This window comes from Protopterus annectens, chromosome 2.part1 (assembly GCF_019279795.1).
Source record: "Protopterus annectens isolate FY-2018-M chromosome 2.part1, PAN1.0, whole genome shotgun sequence".
NCBI classification, from domain to species: Eukaryota; Metazoa; Chordata; order Ceratodontiformes; family Protopteridae; genus Protopterus; species Protopterus annectens.
The window spans coordinates 956,740,240-956,758,978 of record NC_056729.1 but is presented as its reverse complement, the minus strand read 5'-3'; the positions used below and the strand labels follow the sequence as shown (position 1 = coordinate 956,758,978).

At 40.3% G+C, this 18,739-nt stretch overlaps 1 protein-coding gene across 1 annotated transcript in view; it reads left to right on the top strand.

Annotated features, from left to right (window-relative positions):
- Positions 1-18,739, top strand: part of CC2D2A (coiled-coil and C2 domain containing 2A) — a 3,655,067-nt gene that overhangs the window by 11,333 nt on the left and 3,624,995 nt on the right. The window contains exon 2 of the mRNA XM_044062582.1: positions 4,727-4,810. Within this exon, the coding sequence (XP_043918517.1) occupies positions 4,727-4,810 (84 nt within the window). The remainder of the gene's footprint in view (positions 1-4,726; positions 4,811-18,739) is intronic.

The following is an 18,739-nucleotide window of genomic DNA, read 5'->3' as shown; positions in this document are numbered from 1 at the left end:
GGAATGTTTAAGGAAGAATTAAATGTGACAAGGTTAGAGGCTGATGAGCCTCAATTACTGTTAGGATAGGAGGAGATGAGATAATAATTGTGATGTATAACCAATCTGCAGGAAAGTCCCCAGAAATAGATGGTATTCTTGCAGAAGTTTGGAAGATACAAGGGAAAAAAACTGGAAGATTTTGTTTAACAGTATTTTAAGGGGGGGGTGGAGTCCCAACATCCTGGAAGAAACCAGTGGTAGCTTTAATACCTAAAGAGGGTAAAGATCCATCAGATCCAGCTTCATACAGGCCCATTCAATACTAAACCATGATTGTAAAGTTTTCATGTCTATAATAGCTAAAAGAATGGCAAAAGTAATGCCAACATTTATAGATATGAATCGGTGTGGTTTTCTGGAGGGGGGCAAGCATTTGACAACATTAACAGAACATTGATGATCCAGAGGGAAGCAGAATGTAAGAAAATACCATTGTTGTTGTTGGGTCTTGATGCAGAGAAAGCATTTGACAGAGTAAGCAGGGACTTTATGAGCAGGGCAATGGAATCATTTGCATTTCTGAAAAAAAAAATTAAGGTTGATTAGGATGATATATGAGGGATTAGAAATGAAAATTAAAGTGGGTGGAGTTCTCTGTGATAATTTCTGCTTGAGCAGAGGAAGCAGGAAGGGGTGTCCTCTTTACCCCTTGTTATTTGCATAATGTTTAGACCCATTGGTAAAGAAAATAAGGGAGCCACAAATTCAAGGACATAATTAGTATGGTAGTCTAGAAAAGCTGGTTCTATTTGTTGATGACGTTATTTTTATACCTGACAAAACCAGAAAGAGATATTACAGTGTTGTGGAACATTTTGAAAAAGTTTCAAATCTTTTCAAGATACAAAATTAATGAAGCTAAAACAAAGACATTAGTGGTAAATTATGTACCCACATATGAATTGGTTCAGCAGTATCCATATTTATGGGGATATGATAAAATGAAGTATTTATGGATTAAAATGATTCTAGTGTGGCAGCTAATGGTATATGGGAAGAGACTAAACAAAAGATAATAGAGAAAACTGAGAAAATGGAAGCTTCAGTGTATGGTTAGTAAGATACAAGCAGCTGAAATGTTTTTGGCCCCATTAGTTTTATACACAGGTCAGGAATATTTTTTAACAACCAGAGGAGAAGTTGTGGATAACAATTAATAAAGCGCTGAAGATCTTTATCTTGCAGGGGAAGAAAAGAGGCAAGTGGGGTAAGCTGATTCTTCCAGTAGAACAAGGCAGATTGGGATTACCCAATTTGAATGGGTATTTCAGAGCTACACAGTTAAGGCTCCTATACATAGCTGTAATTCAAAACTGAAATGGTTGATGATGAACAGGGGAAAGCTCAAGAAAAAGGAGAGACTGGAATTTGGGATGCAGGTCTTTAAGGAGAAGAACAGCAATCACACAGAATATTATATCTATAAAATAGCAGAAAATATCCTAAGAACTAAGCCAACACAAGAATGGAGATTCTGCTGATAGGGATAATGGCAATCAGGGATATAGACAATAGGGGGTTGGACTTTATTGGAGAAAACTGGCAAAAGAACCAAGATATTGGGAGCAAATAACTAGAGAGGGAGAGATGACAGAGTGGGAAGACGCTAAGAATTTATTTTGACTGCACTTTAGAGATTGCCTTCCCTATCAAGGATTGATATCATAATATCAGCAAAGAGAAAGAAATTGGGGGCCCCAAACGAAAGACCAGCATGGGCAGAGTGTTTAGTAGTATGTAGAACAGAAGCTGCCGTTAAAGAAATAATTAGTAGAGCATGTAAAATATTGCATGATAACTATGAGAATCAGTGAGAGGAGGTTAGAAAGGATTTAGAAGAGAGACTGGATAAGCAATTCACAAAGAAACAAATGGAGGATATATGTATGTCTCCCAAATATGCAACAAAATCTAGATTATTTAGGATTTTTGCTTGGAAATGTTTACACATATATTTTTATTATACCCCAAGTAGACTACAGAGAATTTTTCCTCGGGTAGACAGCAAATGTTGGAGGTGTGACAGGGAAGAAAAAAAGGTAATTGGGAACACATTTTTGGGAGTGCAGTGAGTTTACAGACTTTAAGAATTCCCATGCACTGTCAGAGATGCTGGGTGGGCAAATTGGTGTGGTGAGGGAGATGATTTTTCTGAGCTATAATACAGAATTGGAATTGCCTAGACATGGTAAGGCCTTGCTATGTCTAATTATGGTGACTGCCCAAAAATCATTTGCTAGAAAATGAAAATCAAAATCTAAACCAACTATACTAGAACTAGTGAATTTAGTAATACAGATAAAACAACTGTAATTGAGATCTTTAGAAAAGGGTAGGAGCAAACTACATTGAAAAATGGGAATGGTGGGAACAGTATATATTGGGGAGGAATGAGGTTTAAAAGAAGGCAGGACTTAAATGAGCTGTGCAGTATTTGACTGAAAATGATTGGGTAGATTATAAGTGATGTATAATGTTTGCGCATGGGAGTGTGTAAGTATAGTTTGTGATGTAGAATGCTTGCAACTAGGATTGTGCTGGCGTGGAGTGTTTTCATTTATATAAATGTATGATTGCCTATGTTGTAAGTGATGGTTTAATAATGATTCTTGTTATAAAAAAGGGCAGGCATTGAATCATTTATGTAATGTTGCTTAGGTTATATGATATCTAGCAATATGTTGAGTCTAATGTTTGTAAACGTGAACTTGTTAATACAGTTTGATTGCTTTTATATAAATGTAAATTTGCATATGTAACAAGTGATAATTCTGTAAAGGTGTTTAAAAACAGAGGAGAAGCTGTGGACAATAATTAATAAAAGTTGAAGCAATTTTTCTGGGAAGGGAAGAGGGCAAGGGTTAAGTGGGATAAGATGATCCTTCCACTAGAACAAAGTGGTTTAGGATTAACTGACATTAAGGGATATTTTAGAGCTGTACAGTTAAGGCTCACATACCTAACACAAGCAGAAAGTTATAATTCAAAATGCAAAGGGATTATGTTGAAGGGGTCTAAGAAATATAGTGAAATTTCGGATGCAAATCTTTAAGGAGAATAATAACTATACAGAATATTATATTCCTAAAATAGCAGAAAGTATTATAAGAACCTAGCCAACACAAAGATGGAGAAAAGAGATTTTGCTGATAGGGATGACTGCAAGAAGGGGTACAAAAAATAGGGAAAACGGGGTGGGACTTTACTGGATAAAACTAGCAAAGGATCCAAGGTATTGGGAACAAATAACCAGAGAAAAGAAATAGAGTGGGATGTGGCTATGAAGACATTTAGACTGCAAATTAGAGACTGCCTTTTCCAGAAGGGACAGATCATTAAAGTATAGACAAAGAGAAAGGCTTAGGAAAATCTTAAGTGAAATACCTGCTCTGGTGTTTTTTTTTTAATTTAAATCTAAAACAGAAGCTTCTGTTAAAAAGGAATAATTAGTAGACATGTAAAATATTGAAGGATACCTATAAGACTCAATCAGAGGAGGTTAGAAAAGATTTGGAAGAGAGTCTGGGAAAGCAATTTACAAGAAAACAATGGAAGGACATATTTATGTCACCCAATTATGCAACAAAGTCGAAAATGTTTAGGATCTTTGCTTGGAAGTCTTTGCATTGGTATTTTTATATGCCAGGCAGACTTGATAGAATTTTTCCAAAGGTTAACAGCAAGTGTTGTATGTTTTAGGTGTGATGATGAAGAAAGAGGTAACTTGGGACCATGTGCTTTGGGAGAGCAATGAGTGGGCAGATTTTAAAAATTCCCTAGTCTGAGTTTGTTCATTTTGAATCTTTAAAGTATACGTCATGTTTCCAGCTGTGGTTAATTTAATATAAACCATTCCTGATGTCAGCAATGTGTTTTTTTTTATTTTGTTATACTATCATAGATTATCTGTATTACAATTCAGAATAGCTGTAGTAAAACAATTAAGTTGTGGGTCTTAAACTCATTTTTCATGGTGGCATTAAATGTTAGGCCTTTTCATAAATTGGAGAGATTCCTGGTCCAAAGTCAATAAAATGTTTCTGTTTTAGAAGCAGTTGCATTTTGTGCACCATTTAGAAACAGATTATGATGGGACTTATTTGTGAGACCTTAATGTATTGTTTAAGGTGGATATTTTCAAATCTTTTTCTCTTTCCATCTCATTGGATATCTTTGCTGAGACACCAGCACAACAAAGCAATTTATCTATCTTGAAGATTTTTTGGGTAGATGACAGCTTGTACAGACAACCCACAGCAGCAAAAGTCCCTTGCAACTGATATGGTAGCATATAGATAGTCTTGGATTTTTTGTTGTTGATTGTAATGTTACTTGTCAGAATTGCAATACATCAGCGTCATGCTTGTAAAATTCAGATTTTCATCAGAGAGTTAATTATAACTATTGTGTGTTACAAGAGAAAAACGGATGAACCAAACATAGAGAATGGGTCATCATACTACTGATGGAAATGTTGACTTGCACACGCCATAGAAATAGTTCTTTTTTGCATGTGTTTCTGAACATTTTGACCATCAGTACAGCATTGCCTTTGCCCTTTGGTGGAAACTGTAGTGCTATTTTCAAATTGCTTATGATTTATTTTTGAGCTAATTAAACTTGTAAAAATGATAAAATCCCTTACTGTACACTGATTTCAGTTTTAATGTGTGTTCTTTTGTAGTATGTTACTGAGGTTGATGATGAACAACAAGTGGAAAACCTGAAGAGGACCCTAAAAACACATAGACAAAGGAGAAAAAAGCCAGTAAGTTTATTAAATTGTGGGTTTTCTTCCTGCTGTCTTCATTGGAATGATTCACCAGATCATGTCTTGCTTATCTGCTTATTATTTCATGGTAAACACTGATGAATACATGCATATCAGGGCTGTGATTCAGTGCATCATTTACATACAGTTGCTTCTGCTCATCCGGCGTGCCCAGCCAGTGTACTTGTATGTGTTCTGCATATGAATAAACTAGTATATTTACTGTAGGTTCATAGGTACATAAGAGGGTACTAGGTTACTGACCCAAAAATCTTTGCAAGCCTAGCCGTATATACCTAGTATAATACTAGAAGAAAGATATTGCTTAAACTTGGTCTTAATGAGCAATGACTGCCAATATCTAGGAAGGTCATAGGTAAAATCCCAGGCAGATATTTGCAGTTTCCCTTCCAGTCATCCAGAGTACGCTTAAACAGAGTCATAGAGGGGCACTATTTGATGTGGATCTGTAGCCTATTCCAGAGGAGTGGCAACATCTGAGATACATATCTGTCTCTCCAGCAGGTCCTATTTTTTGCAAGCAAGGTTAAGGTCCATGGAGCAGGTGACTCATGTCCCATTTGACTTGTGGATGTGCAGCATTTCCATTAGGTTTGGATCAGAGATTGCTCTGTAGGCCAAGCACATCTCCTCTAAGTAGTTTGTATACTACCAAGTACAATGACAGTGATTTCAGTCTGTCAATGTATGACATTTGCTGGAGACCCTGAATTTTCTTACTTAGAAATCTCTGAGGTCTGTCATGTTGCTGTTGGTTCCTGGTAAGGTACTTACCAAAGGGAGCATTGTACTCAATTATTGGCCTGATGAGATGAGTAGAGGGTAGCTGTAACCTCTTTCCCTCTTGAGGCAATGCCTTTACTAATGAGGTGTGCAACTTGGAATTTATTGCTTGCCACAGTAAAGTTAAGGCCACAGTCAACTTGAGTTCCCAAGTCTCTCACTATATTCTACAATGTGTAAGCACTGTATTCTACAATGTGTAAGCACTGTATTCTACAATCTGTAAGCACTGTATTCTACAATCTGTAAGCACTATATTCTATAATCCTTATCTCTAACATTTTAGTAAGGAGAAAAAGAACAATGTAGGTCTGAGCAGAGTTTATTGCTTGGTACTTTGTTTCACATGTTAATCTGGGTTGATATTATTGTCTGTGAACCATTGTCTTTGATCACAATAAGTAATACTTTCTTCTTTCTCACAATATACCATGAGCAGTAGCTAGTCCAGTGGCATACAGGGATAAAGCCCTAGGCGACCTGGATTCAATTAGCAGCTCTGGTGACTGACAGAATGTCAGGGAGGGCTCGGCTTGTCCATCCTTGGGGTGGTATATGAGCATCTCTTGGTGATGATTCCTAGCGGAGGCCAGGGACGTCGCTAGAGGAGGCATGGTCAGTAAGGTGGGAAGTTGGCCTGGTTGAGTTGCTGTGGAAGCAGGATTATACACCGCTTCTAAACTTTGCACACCCCACTAGATTGAACCACATTCCCGCAAGGAAAGGGGAAGTGGATAGGTCATAAAGAAAAAAATCCACCTTTGGACAGATGCGTAGACGTGCTGAGCCCTCATTGCCTAATGATCTGTGACTGGCCCAAGCAATACCGGAATAACCTTGAATTATGCTGGCCAGTGGGCTCATGTGAACTTTTTTGTATTTGTCTGCTCTCATATGTTTCCCACATTTGCAAGGCACAGCTCCACACTCTGCACTGTGTAGATGCCAGCACATAGAACCATAACATTCTGTATATAACCTACTCGATAAATTCTCTTAATAGTCAGTAGTTTTGGAAAATGTTTTGTGCTTCTTCATGTGTAGATTTGTATTGATGTCCTTCCATATCTCTGTTGCAGTATTCATTACTCAAGGGGTAGCCCAATGTCCAACCAACATACCAAAGCCTTTGGATTTTTAAGGATGTTGTAAATCACATGTATGCTCCTCACTCATGGTGCAGGGCATAAAGGTGACATATAAATGTACATATCTAAGAACTTCTTTGCCGCCAGTCTGAACACCATCTTCGTTTGTTGATCTGAACTCCCATTTGTCTACTGCTTTCTAAGCCATTTTCAGATAAGTGCCCTGTTGGGGGTTTTCTTCTTATCTTGACGTTTTTCTTTTTGTTGTGAGGTTACATGTCATCTGGAAAGAGAATTGTCAGTATGGGAGACAGATTCCCCATAAGAACCATCACAAGCAGTGTTTGTTTTGCTGGGTTGCTTCTCACGACCATACGTCATGCCCAGTTTGTCAAGACTTTGTCCCTAAGACTCTTCATAGTTATCTCTCCTCTTTATCTGTTTACTTAGAGAACCATCACCTTAAGTTGTTGGCGCAGGGTGCAATGGCAGAATTATCCTGGCCCAAGGGTCTGCCATCTGCCAAGAAGAAGACCAAAAAAGTTAGCTCAGATTTGGCTGCTGTACCACCTCCTGTGGACATCTCTCTTGCGGCTGGTGAAGGCCAGGATTATTGTCTAGTTGTTCTGTTGGATTCCTGTGCTGCGACTGCTTCAGAGGCCAGCGTGGATCCAGCTTCTCTCACGTCCTTGAAGGCTATGAATGTTGAGGGGAACCACTGCTTTTCATATCAGAGGGTCTGAGCGATGTTCACAGATTCTTGTTAGGAAGGAGATTCCCATTACATTGAGTGTTGGCAAGGGTTAGAACCTTCTGAGATCTTTAGGGCTGACATCCCTTTGGAAAAGAAGCAGAAAAAAACATATTTTCCCTGCTCCTAAGGATCCTCAGGGTGAATGGCAGCATTTCACACAGGGGTTGTTTAATGCACTCATGGACTTGAAGCCTTCCCAGAGAGTTTCTTTACCTGCACACACACACACACACACACACACACACACACACACACACACACACACACACACACACACACACACACACACACACACACACACACACACACAGTCATCTACTTCTCTTAAGAGGCCTAGGGAGCAGGACTTTTCTGATGAGGAATTGGACTGGAGAAAAGTCCTTGGCTTACACATCTCCCAGTTTTTCTCCATTGGATTATGGTTCTGAGGAGGAGGACTCCATTAATCCAGATGCTCCCTTTGAGGAACTTTCTTTTGGGGATACCATCTCTCATATGATGGAATTATTTAAATGGGACTGCACCCAGGATTCTGACATCCAGAAGAGGTGTTATGAACTCCTCCAGATGGAGCCCCTAAGCCCTCTGCTGTCCCTCCTGTCCTTGCTGGCTTGTTGGACACTTTTTCAGCAGCTTCTCAGGCTCCAGATTCCCAGCCCTCAGCCCCTAAAAAAAACTGATCGGTTTTATAAGGTGCCTGATGATTGTACATATCTTTACAAATGCCCTTCTGCTGACTCCTCTCTTGTCTCTGTTTCTTCTGACAAACCTTCCAAACGGTTGCCATCCACTAAATTACTTCCTTCTGATAAGAACAGTAGGATCATAGAAATCTGGACAAAAAGGTGGACACAGGTGCTGCCTTGGCCTTTTGGGCTGTTGGCTACCAGACCCATATGGCCAAGTATGTTTTAACTCTTCTTTCTCAGGCTTTTCAGGTTATTCCTGACCTTCCTGATTCTGAGGGGGAAGGCCCTCTCTTTGCTGGGCTTCTCTCAAGTGACCTTGCATTCTATTAAATGTAGTTATGATGCAGCTGATACTTCTTCTAGAGCTTAAGAGATCATTCTTGGCTTTGCCTCCAACCTTTGCTGATGATATTAAAGATAAATTGATGGCTATTCCTCTTGACAATAAAAATCTCTCTAGTTCTGCAGCTACTAAGTTTTTTAAGTCACTGCAGGAGAAGGGAAAGGTCTTGCAGGAACTGAAACTTTTTTTTTTGTTTCCCCTGTTCCTAAATTTCAGAGGAATTACGCTTCCAAGCCTGCCTTTGTACGTAGACAGTCTCGCTGTCCTCCCAAAGGTAATAAGGTTTCTAGAAGTTCTCCTCCTAAGTCTACTCAGACTCCTACTACTCAGAAGTCTCCTTTTCCAGACAAGCCATGTTCTGTTTGGCTACTTTCTTCCCTCCCTCCCAAGTCAGGTTCCTTTATTTCTTTGTCTTTCCCTTTCTCTTCATAATTGGTTAAGGATCAGTCAAGATTTGTGGGTAATCTCCATCATTCATCAGAGGTATAACATGGTGTGGAAAACCCTTCCTCCGTATTTTGGGCATTCCTCAACCTCTTCAGGAATAGCTGCCCTTTTTTCCAGATTTACTTCAGAGCCTTTTGTCTCAAGGTACCATCCAAGCAGTTTCTGCTCCTCAAACGGGAAAGGGGTTTTAGTCCAGAATGTTTCTAGTTCCCAGGAGAAAAGGCTTATTCTAGATCTTTCCATCTCAATACCTTTCTGTAGGTTCCTTCCTTTTGAATGCTGTCCCTTCAGACCCTGTTTCCTCTTCGTCTACCTCAGGCTTTTCTAGTCTGTCTGGATCTCAAGGATGCCTATCTTCACATCTCTGTTCATCCATGTTTCAGGAAATGTTTGCATTTCTCGGTTTCTTCTTTGCATTTTCAAGTCTCTGCTTTGCCCTTTGGCCTCTCTACTGCCCCAAGGGTCTTAATTAAATACCTTTCTCCTGTGATTGCCTTTTTGCAGGATGAGGGGGATACACATTTTTTCTTGCCTGGATGACCTGCTCATTCAGGCTTTCTCTCCAGAGAACCTGCTTCAGAATCTCCACTAGGGTATTTGCCTTTTACAAAGCCTAGGATGTACAATAAATTTCCAGAAATTCTTCCAGACTCCTTGTCAGGATCATATTTTTTTCAGATGCAGGCTCCAGACCATTCCTATGCTAGCATCCCTGCTCCCTCCCAAGGCTTTGGCTCTGATTGCTTTTTTTCAGTCCCTTCTTACGCAGGTCTCTGTTATGACCATGGAGTTCCTAAGGGCTCTGGGTTACATGGCTTCCACCATTCCTGTGCTTCCTCTAACCAGGCTACATATGAGAAGGCTACAGTGGTTCCTAAAATCAGTATGGCTTCTACATTTTCATCCTTTGGACTTTCTAGTTCATTTTCTTCCACAACTCAAGGTAGAGCTTCAGTGGTGGATTCATCAGCCACATCACAGCCCAGGGCTTCCTTTTCAGCCCTCATTCCCCTCTCAGGAACTTTTTTCAGATACTTCAGATGTGGGGTGTGGGGCCTTTTCTGCCCCTCTAAAGGTTCAGGGCCTTTGTTCCCTTTGTCAGAAGGTGGACTATATCAACATCAAGGAGCTGAGAGCTCTCCTCTTGCTATTCAGGCCTTCCATACACTGTTCCTTCCAGGGCCTCTCAAAATCATTACAGATATTACCACAGTTCTATGGTGCATCAACAATCGGGGGGGGGGGGGGGCACAGTCCTACTTCTTGTGCCAGCTAGCTTTTCAAGTTTGGGATTTGGCTGTCCAGTATCAGGTGACTCTTCAGGCTGTTTATATTCCTTCAGAACAGAACTTTGTAGCAGACTCTCTGAGCAGATCCACAACACAGACTCACAAGTGGATGCTTCACAGAGATATGTTTCTAGACATTGTCTACCAGTGAGGTACTTGTTAGGTAGATCTTTTTGCCTCCCCTCTGAACAGACAAATTACTCTGTTTTGTGCCATAGTCCTATGTCTTCTGGCATGGAAGGTGGGCACCATTTCTTTTTCTTGGAAGGAGATGTTTCTTTATGCCTTCCTTCCCCTTTCTTTCATGCTGAGGGTCCTCTTCCAAATAGAACAGGACTCTCGCAAAATCTTGTTGGTGACTTTCTTTTGGCCCAGACAGCATCAGTTCCTTCCTCTTCCACACCTAGACGAGGGCAATCACCACAAGTTACCTCACAGGGTGGTCCTACTCACACAAGGCAAGGGGTCTCTCATCCAATCCTCACTTGTCCATTCTTCACCTGACACTGTGGGGGATTGGATTTTGATCCCTTTTAGACGCCTTTTTTCTGAGGATGTGATTTGGGTTCTGCAGGAGGCCAGGAACCCACTATCAAGAAATCTTAATTGGCCAAATGGAAGTGATTTTCTGTTTGGTGTCTCCCTCCTCCCCCTTTCCTTTACTCTTTTTTTTTTTTCTTCTGGATGCACATGTTCCTCCTTTGCTCCTTGGACTGTTGTTCCTCCTCAAGTTATTCAGATCTCAGGTGTCTACATTCATGTGTCACCTGTATATGCCCTATGCTGTGAGCAGGGAGCTTACATGTGACATACATTGTCTTTAAAATCCAAAGACTTTGGTATGCTGGCCGGACGTTGGGCTACCCTTGGCAGGAGGATCCCTTGAGTAAAGAGGAATACTGCAACAATGAAGGAAAGGACATCTACTGTTACAGTAAGACTTTACACAACTGTACTTTCATCTTACACATATAGCTCTCCATTTTAATAACTCCTAATCAGTTCAGCACTACTCTCTCCAGCCCATTGTAGTAAGCAACTGAAACCTGGATCTGCAATTTCCAACTGTCTTTGTAGCCAGCTTGGTTAAAGTGGGAATCCTGACACAATTTAGGAATGGTCTCACATTCACTGGCAACCACCTACTTACTTAAACAATCAACCACAGTATGTGAGTGATGTAGTTATATAATGTTATTGGAGGAAAAACTCTCACATTAAGTCACTACACATAAGGTTTTCAGCACAAGTCAACACCAGACTAAACCAATCTCAAGCACCTCAGAATAAAACCCATTGACCTACATATGCTGATGGTCCTAGAAGCCCTCATCATCATCAACCATCTCTTTCCCCATTTTTCTGTCTAGGTTTGAAATGTCACATCAGCTATTGCCAACTCTGTCAATTCAATCCCCTCACTCCTACTTTATTTGATGGTCATGCCTATCACAGGTCTTCTCTTTGCTGGATGCCCTCATTTACTGTTACATTTTTCCTGTCCGTCACAAGTCAACTTTACGAGGTTTTCTGTTGCTTTCCTGACATGTGTACAGACCACCATGATCTGTTGTCTGACTTTTTCTGCTGTTGGAGCTACTTGAGCTTCTGCTCTGTCCTCTTTTCTTCATGTGTCCTACAGTGTCCATCCTACCACCCACCTCAGGCACTTTGTCTTCATCACCTCTAGCTTCCTCAACTGCTGTACCTTCATTGCCCAGGTCTCTGTACCATACAGTAGTTCTAGTTGCACCATTGTTCTGTACACCTTACTTTTCAGCTTCTTTGATATGACTCTGTCACACCTTACAATGACACTCTATGCAAGTTAGCTGCACCTACTCTAATTCTAACTTTGATCTCCTCTTTCAGACTTCTCTTCTCCTCCATCACTCCTCCCAGATACTTAGAAGGGAAAACAGTGGAACAGGTTAACAGCTGCCGTCTGTTTTCAGCTTCTTCTGATTGCCCCCATTTGCTGCCATTGCAATAGTTTCATCCCATATGCCATCAGTTTTGTATTCCATTCCCTTTTCATTTGCTGAAGGTCTTGTTCAGAGTCTGCTTGTATTCCGCATCATCTGCATATAGCAGCTTTGTTTGTGTCACCTCTGATTTGTTTGCTAATGTAGTCCATCACCAGTATGAACAGTAGTGAACCATGATGCATACTGACTCCCAATATGGGCCCCTGTATGAGTCTGAACACTGTTCCTGTGTCACTGAGTCCCTGTATAAAGCCTGCATTAATTCCACCAATGTTTCTCGGACTTCAGACTGTTGCAGGACTGTCCAAATCAGCTTTCTTGGGACCTTGTCAGTATACTTTTTCCAAGTCTAGACATGCCCAGTCAGACCATTTCTTCATCTGTAGCTTCTTCTGTCTCACTGCAGTATCCTGATTTGAATATGAACTGCTCATTTCACCATCAGCTTTCCTTATGTACTTTATTCCCATACGTGGGTCAGCTGCATATCTGTTCTGTAGTACTCATTCAGGCTCTTTTGACATGCTACCATTCTTCATCTTCAACTCCATCATTTTCTCTTTTACTGAGGTGCTAGAGCCCTGAGTATTTCTTATGCTTTCTCTCCAGTCTGTTGGCCTTAGACCCACCTCTGATTGTGGTAGCAAGTGATTTATGATGTGGGCCGACTGTTTACTGGGGATGACTTTATAATAACTGATTCTGCCCCAGTGATTGGTAGAAGTCTATCTAAGTTGCATGCTGGCCACTCTTGTATGTGATGTTGTGACTGTCTCTCATGTTAAGCCATGTTTTGGCCATGAATCCATTTACCAGGCAGGAGTTTAGAATGGCTTCTCCATTACTCCTGCTGCTTCTCAAAACCTGTTCTGTCTGTCCTGATATGTGCATTCAGGTCCCCCATTATCAGCATCAACTCATGTTCTTCCACAGCTGTTTCATAAATGTACTCTGTTACTTGCTATCACAATCCTGCTGTGGGGCATAGGTTGAGATTATGAAAACTTCCCTATTTTTGCACTGGAGTCTGACTTCTACGAGTCTGTCAGTAATTCTCATGTCATCCCACAATGTATCCTGAAACCTCTTTCTCACCACAACTCCCACACAACTTCTTGTCTATCTTCCCCCAGAAGAGTTGCCTCTGGATCCAAAACCAAGTGGCCGCTAATCTGAGTCTGCCCTTTTATATTCTCTCCTTGATACAGAGGATGTCCAGCCTCCTTAACTTCATGCCATCCACATCCAAGATACGTCTTGTCAGTGAACCTATTGTAGCATTCCTTATATGTTCTTCAGGTTGATCACTGCTGCAATAGCCTTAACTATATGGGTTATGTCCTGCCAAGGATATAACACCTGACCAGCTTCAAAACTTCAGGGTACATTCCATCCACCCAAACCATTAGACAATTCAAGTTAAGCTGCCTAAAGACAAGTTTGGACGCCTAAGCCCTTCAGAGCTTTCCTGCACCTTTGAGAGAGTGCTCATCTGTGGGCTTTTGAGAATCTATGGTCGGCTTGCACTATTCCATTGCTGGGCAGGTAAGATCCCCTTGGGGGAAACACATTCCACATTTAAAATGTATTGCTTAAATGTACTTTCTGTATTAGGAAAGTTATTTTTACGTATTACACAAGTAAAAAAACAAAAATGTAAAAAACGGCAACAGGAGAAAAAAACGCTCTCTTAACTATTAAGACAAAATTTATTAATCCACAAATTTACCGGTTTCATCTCTGACCATTCAGAGACTTAAGAACATAAAACCATTATTAAAACTTCTTTTTAAAGGTATATAAAGAACACACCACCTTACCCAAAAGCAATTGGCAACAACAGAAGTAAATTAATTTAAGACATGAATTTTTAAAGTAACCATGACTGGTAAACTACAACTCTAATAAAATACTTCAATACATCTCACCTAATAAATATTTAATATAAATACAAAAATAGATAATTTACCATCCAAGTAAAACGATGAAGATAAAAATATATACACATCACAATCCCCTATATTATCAAATAAAATAATATAAAATAATTTGAATATAACCGTTTCGTGTGTGATCTCTCTCTCCAAAGTCTTTAACCTTAAAAAACATGCAGTAGAGAGAGAATTGTTAATACCAGACCATTGTGTGGCATTTACTCTAAGTTGCCATAGGGCTTCCTGCTTTTCTAAATATAATGTCCATGGACCACCCCTAATCCCCACATCAAGAACTTCTATAACTGTGAAGTTAAAGGAATGGTCATTAAACTCCATCCAATGCTTAGCTAAAGCATTTGTATCTTTTTTTAACCTAATATCCCTTAAATGCTCGTAAATCCGATTTTTCAATTTCCTCTCTCTTTTTCCGATGTAAATACATGGACACATTGTACAGAATGCACAATAAATAACCTTTTCTCTTTTGCAGGTGCATTTCTTATTTCATTTTACCACTACATCGTTAATACTGAGTAAAGAACCTTCCAAAATATAGGGGCAGTAGTTACAGGAACCACATTTTTTCATAACGCCTGTAAGTGGCCCTTTGTAATTTTTCTTTGTTGCCTCACAGTAAGATGCTGTCCGGTTCGATTCTCAGCTAGAGTGTCTTCTGCGTGGAGACATGCATGAATGGGCGTACCTTCGTTGAAGGTTGTGCGTCAGGGCTGGCAACTCGGCACGTAAAAATCAACTTCCAATCATTAGCGGACCAGAGTTCCGCTGTGGTGACCCCTAACTGGGAAAAGCCGAAAGACATTGTGTCTGTAATATTGTGTACCATAGAGGCAGGTGCCACAAGAATATTTTAAAGAAAAATTACAAATGGAAGTGATTCAAAATTCTGAAGCTGGAAAGGAAGACAAAGGGACAGATGCAGTGTTTTCTCCTCAGATTTCTGACTCAGATTCAGACAAGAGCATGGTATCAGATTCTTCCTGTCAGGGATTCTGTTTCTTTAAGACTATTTTGAGAATGTGCAAGTGTTTTCAGTGGGATAACACTGAAGTTTCTCAGTCCTTCAGAAAATACTATAGACCCATTGCAAATGGAATTTCCAGAAGCTTCCCTCATCCCTTCTGTGCTGTCAGCACTGGAGGATGTGTGTGTCACTGACTGCACTTTCCCCGATAGGCAGCCTGCTGCCCTTAAAAAGCAGATAGATTGTATAAAGTTCCTAGGTCTTTGAAGTTTTTATCATCCCAAAACTGACCCAGCAGCTATAGGTTTAGATAATCATACTGCTGCTAAACGTTTAGTTAATTCCAATTCTTCCCTTTCTGACAGAGTTGACAAAAATAATTGGTAAGTATGGGGAGAAAAGTAGTATGCTTCTACAATTTTGATTTTCAGAATTTTAAATTGTCAAAGTTTATTCTAATTGTGAAAGTATGAGGAATGTTTTAGCTGCATTTATTTGGAGGAAAATCTGCCTTAAATTATTTAGGTTCTTATATTTCACAGGTCTCAACTTATTGCTTGAAGTCTATGTATGACCTTTTGGTACTACTTCCAGGGCTATTGTTTTGAGGAGGCTTGCCTGGCTGTTTTTTCTGAACTTCACATGAGATGTGAAAAATAAAATTTTAAATTTTCCTATGTGCAGAGTTCGTTTTTGGACCATCTGCTGCAGACATTATTGAAAATGTGATGAGGGGTAAACTGATTTTTCAGCACTCTTTTTCAAAATTTCCAAGGGATTCTCTACCCTTTCATCTAATTTTGTCAAGAAACAAAATAAACAGTCTCAACAAAATGCTGATAAACCAAAAGAAGGAAGGAACCCCCCCAAAACAGAAGACAGTCTAAAAAGTCAGATTGATTATGAAAGGGACCTTGTCCCCTCTTCCCACCCTGGCAGTCCCTTTTCCCTTTCAAAAAGGCTGAATCTCTATTTCTCTCTTTGGCAACATAGTTTCTGATATATTGTGTTCTGAAGATCATTCATCAAGGTTACAGATAGCAATAAGAGAAAATTTTTCCCTTTCAGGGAGTAATTCATCCTCCTCCACCACACCAAACTCCTCTATTCCCCCCGTCCTTCAACATATGTTGTCTCAGGGAGTAATAGAACCCTTTTTTCCTTCTGGGTTTGGTAAAGGTTTTTCTTCAAGGATGTTTTAGTGCCAAAGAAACAAAATGCCTGGAGACCAGTTCTGGATCTTACTTTCCTAAACCAAGGAAATGGCCAAGTGCAGTTACCCACACATTTCGTCACAGAATGAATCTAATCACTGAAGAACAAGGGTGTTTGATACATCCTGAGGCCCCAGTCAACTTCAGCTGACTGCCTGGATGATAGGGTATTAATTTCGTTTAGGCACCTGTTTACTGAGGATGTGCCTCAAGTAGTTAATGTAAGCAAGAAAACCTGCTAGTTGAAAATCATATATTATCAAATGAAAAAGGTCTTCTACTTGGTGGGGGTATTGTATAAGAACCCTACAAGAAAACCTGTATCATCTCCTTGGGATCTTAATTTTGAGTTACAGAAGCTAACACTTGCTCCATTCGAACCAGCTCATCAGGCTAACTTGAGGTTCTTAACATGGAAAGTTGTTTTACTGATTGCAGGGTATCTGAGTTTCAAGCTCTTATGGAGTGTCAACCCCATCTCATTTTCCACAAAGTTTCTTTGAGAACTAATCCTTTTTTCGTCTTAAAGTGACATTCGAGTTTTCTTTAGGTCAAGCTATCATCTCCTTTTTCTTTTCATGAGCCTTAAAATGAATGAGAGAGGATGTTCCATACATTGGATGTCAACAGAAAACTCTGCTACAAACAAGACAGAACAAAAATCTTTCAGATCTTCATATCATTTGTTCATTTCTTGTGAAGGTGAGAAGAAGGGACAGCCTGTATCAAAACAGACTATTTTCAAATGGTTATCTCAGGCTATTACCTTTTGTTATTCTAACCACAACAACAACAAAAAAAAATCCAGGCAGGGTCAAGGCTCAGTCTACTAGAGCCTCTGCTTCTTCTCTGGGTTTTTGGAAAGGGTTGGAGTCTAGAAGTATTCTAGATGCATTAATTTGTTTTTCTGTATATACTTTTACAACACATTACAAGCTTGATTCCTTTTCTAGGTGTAGATCAGGCTTTGTTAGGACCATTCTCCAGGGGCTTCTGGACCCTTCCCCTTCCACCTCCCAAATGTTGTAAGCTAGGGGAATCTGCCCATATAGCTAAGGCTACTGAGGCAGTGATCAGTTAGATGAGCATAGTGCAGTTGTGTAAGTAAACTTACCATAACAGTAGATGTTTGAATAGGTTCATAGGTTTATACTAGGCTAACAACCCCCTAGGATCTTTACAAATCCAGCCATGCAACCCAAACCAGATTTGTCCCACAGTTCCCTGGATGCCTGTCAAGTGGGGTATGTTAGTAAAGAGGTAGCTAAGGGTTATGTGGTGGTGGGGTATGGTCAGTAGGGATTAATCGACGTGCTGTCGACCTTTGTCCATCAGAGACGTGGGGGCCAGACCAGGCTGAATTTGTGATTTCCAATCCAATGATCAAGGTTTCTTTTTGAATAGGGTCAGAGATGAACTCTGCTTCACATAGATGGGGAGTTTATTCCATAGTACAGGGATCTTTTAAGACAAATATTAGTCCCTCCAGCAGGTTGAATTTATATCCCGGTCAATGTTCAGGTCCATAGATATAGTGCTTCTAGTGCTGTTTGTCTTGCAGATTTACAAGAGATCCATCAGAGCTGGATCTAAGTATGCCTTATATGCTAGGCATAGATTGCCTCTCAATAACTTGTAGCTGCCTCAGTACAAAGATAGGACCTTAAGGTGATCTGTTGATCACTTCTGCAGTGGCTACTCCATGCCTCCATCCCCTTTTGTTTTTTTGAGTATGTTGCGTGTGTGTGTGTGTGTGTGTGTGTGTGTGTGTGTGTGTGTGTGTGTGTATGTGTGTAATTTACTCCTGCCTATGTCTTCTCAGGGCTCAGACTCCCCCTCTCAGTTGGCATGAAAGCTCTGAAGGGCTTGGAGCCCAACCCAGTCTTTTTAGGCAGCTCAGCTACATTTCCCTAACTGTTTGGGCATATGGAAGGCACCCTGACGTTTTGGAAGCTGGACGGCTGTTATATCCTTGGCAGGATATAACCCATATAGCTAAGGCTACTGCAGCAGTGATCATTCAAAAATGTACTGGTATGGTAAGTTTACTTACTCAACTGTACTTTCATGTTTGGCAGGTTGATTGGTTGATGTTCTTCATCTCACATTGCTGCAGTCCTTACATATGGGTAGTCCGCTGTCCTCGGTCGGCCCGAATACCAAAGTATTAGGCTGACGTCGGTCAAGGCGCTTTAAACTGACATCAGGACGTCAGGGTACAAAAGCGCATGACCGACGTCATATCCGCAGTCTTTTTTGCAGCATGGTCCGATGCAGAAGCAGTGCCATTCGGCGTTCTGAAATTTTTCGAGTTCGGAGTTTCAGACCGAATCCAAGTTGGCTAAGTACCCCGTTGGGGAATATTTTGGTTTTTCTTGCCTCAGTGTATTA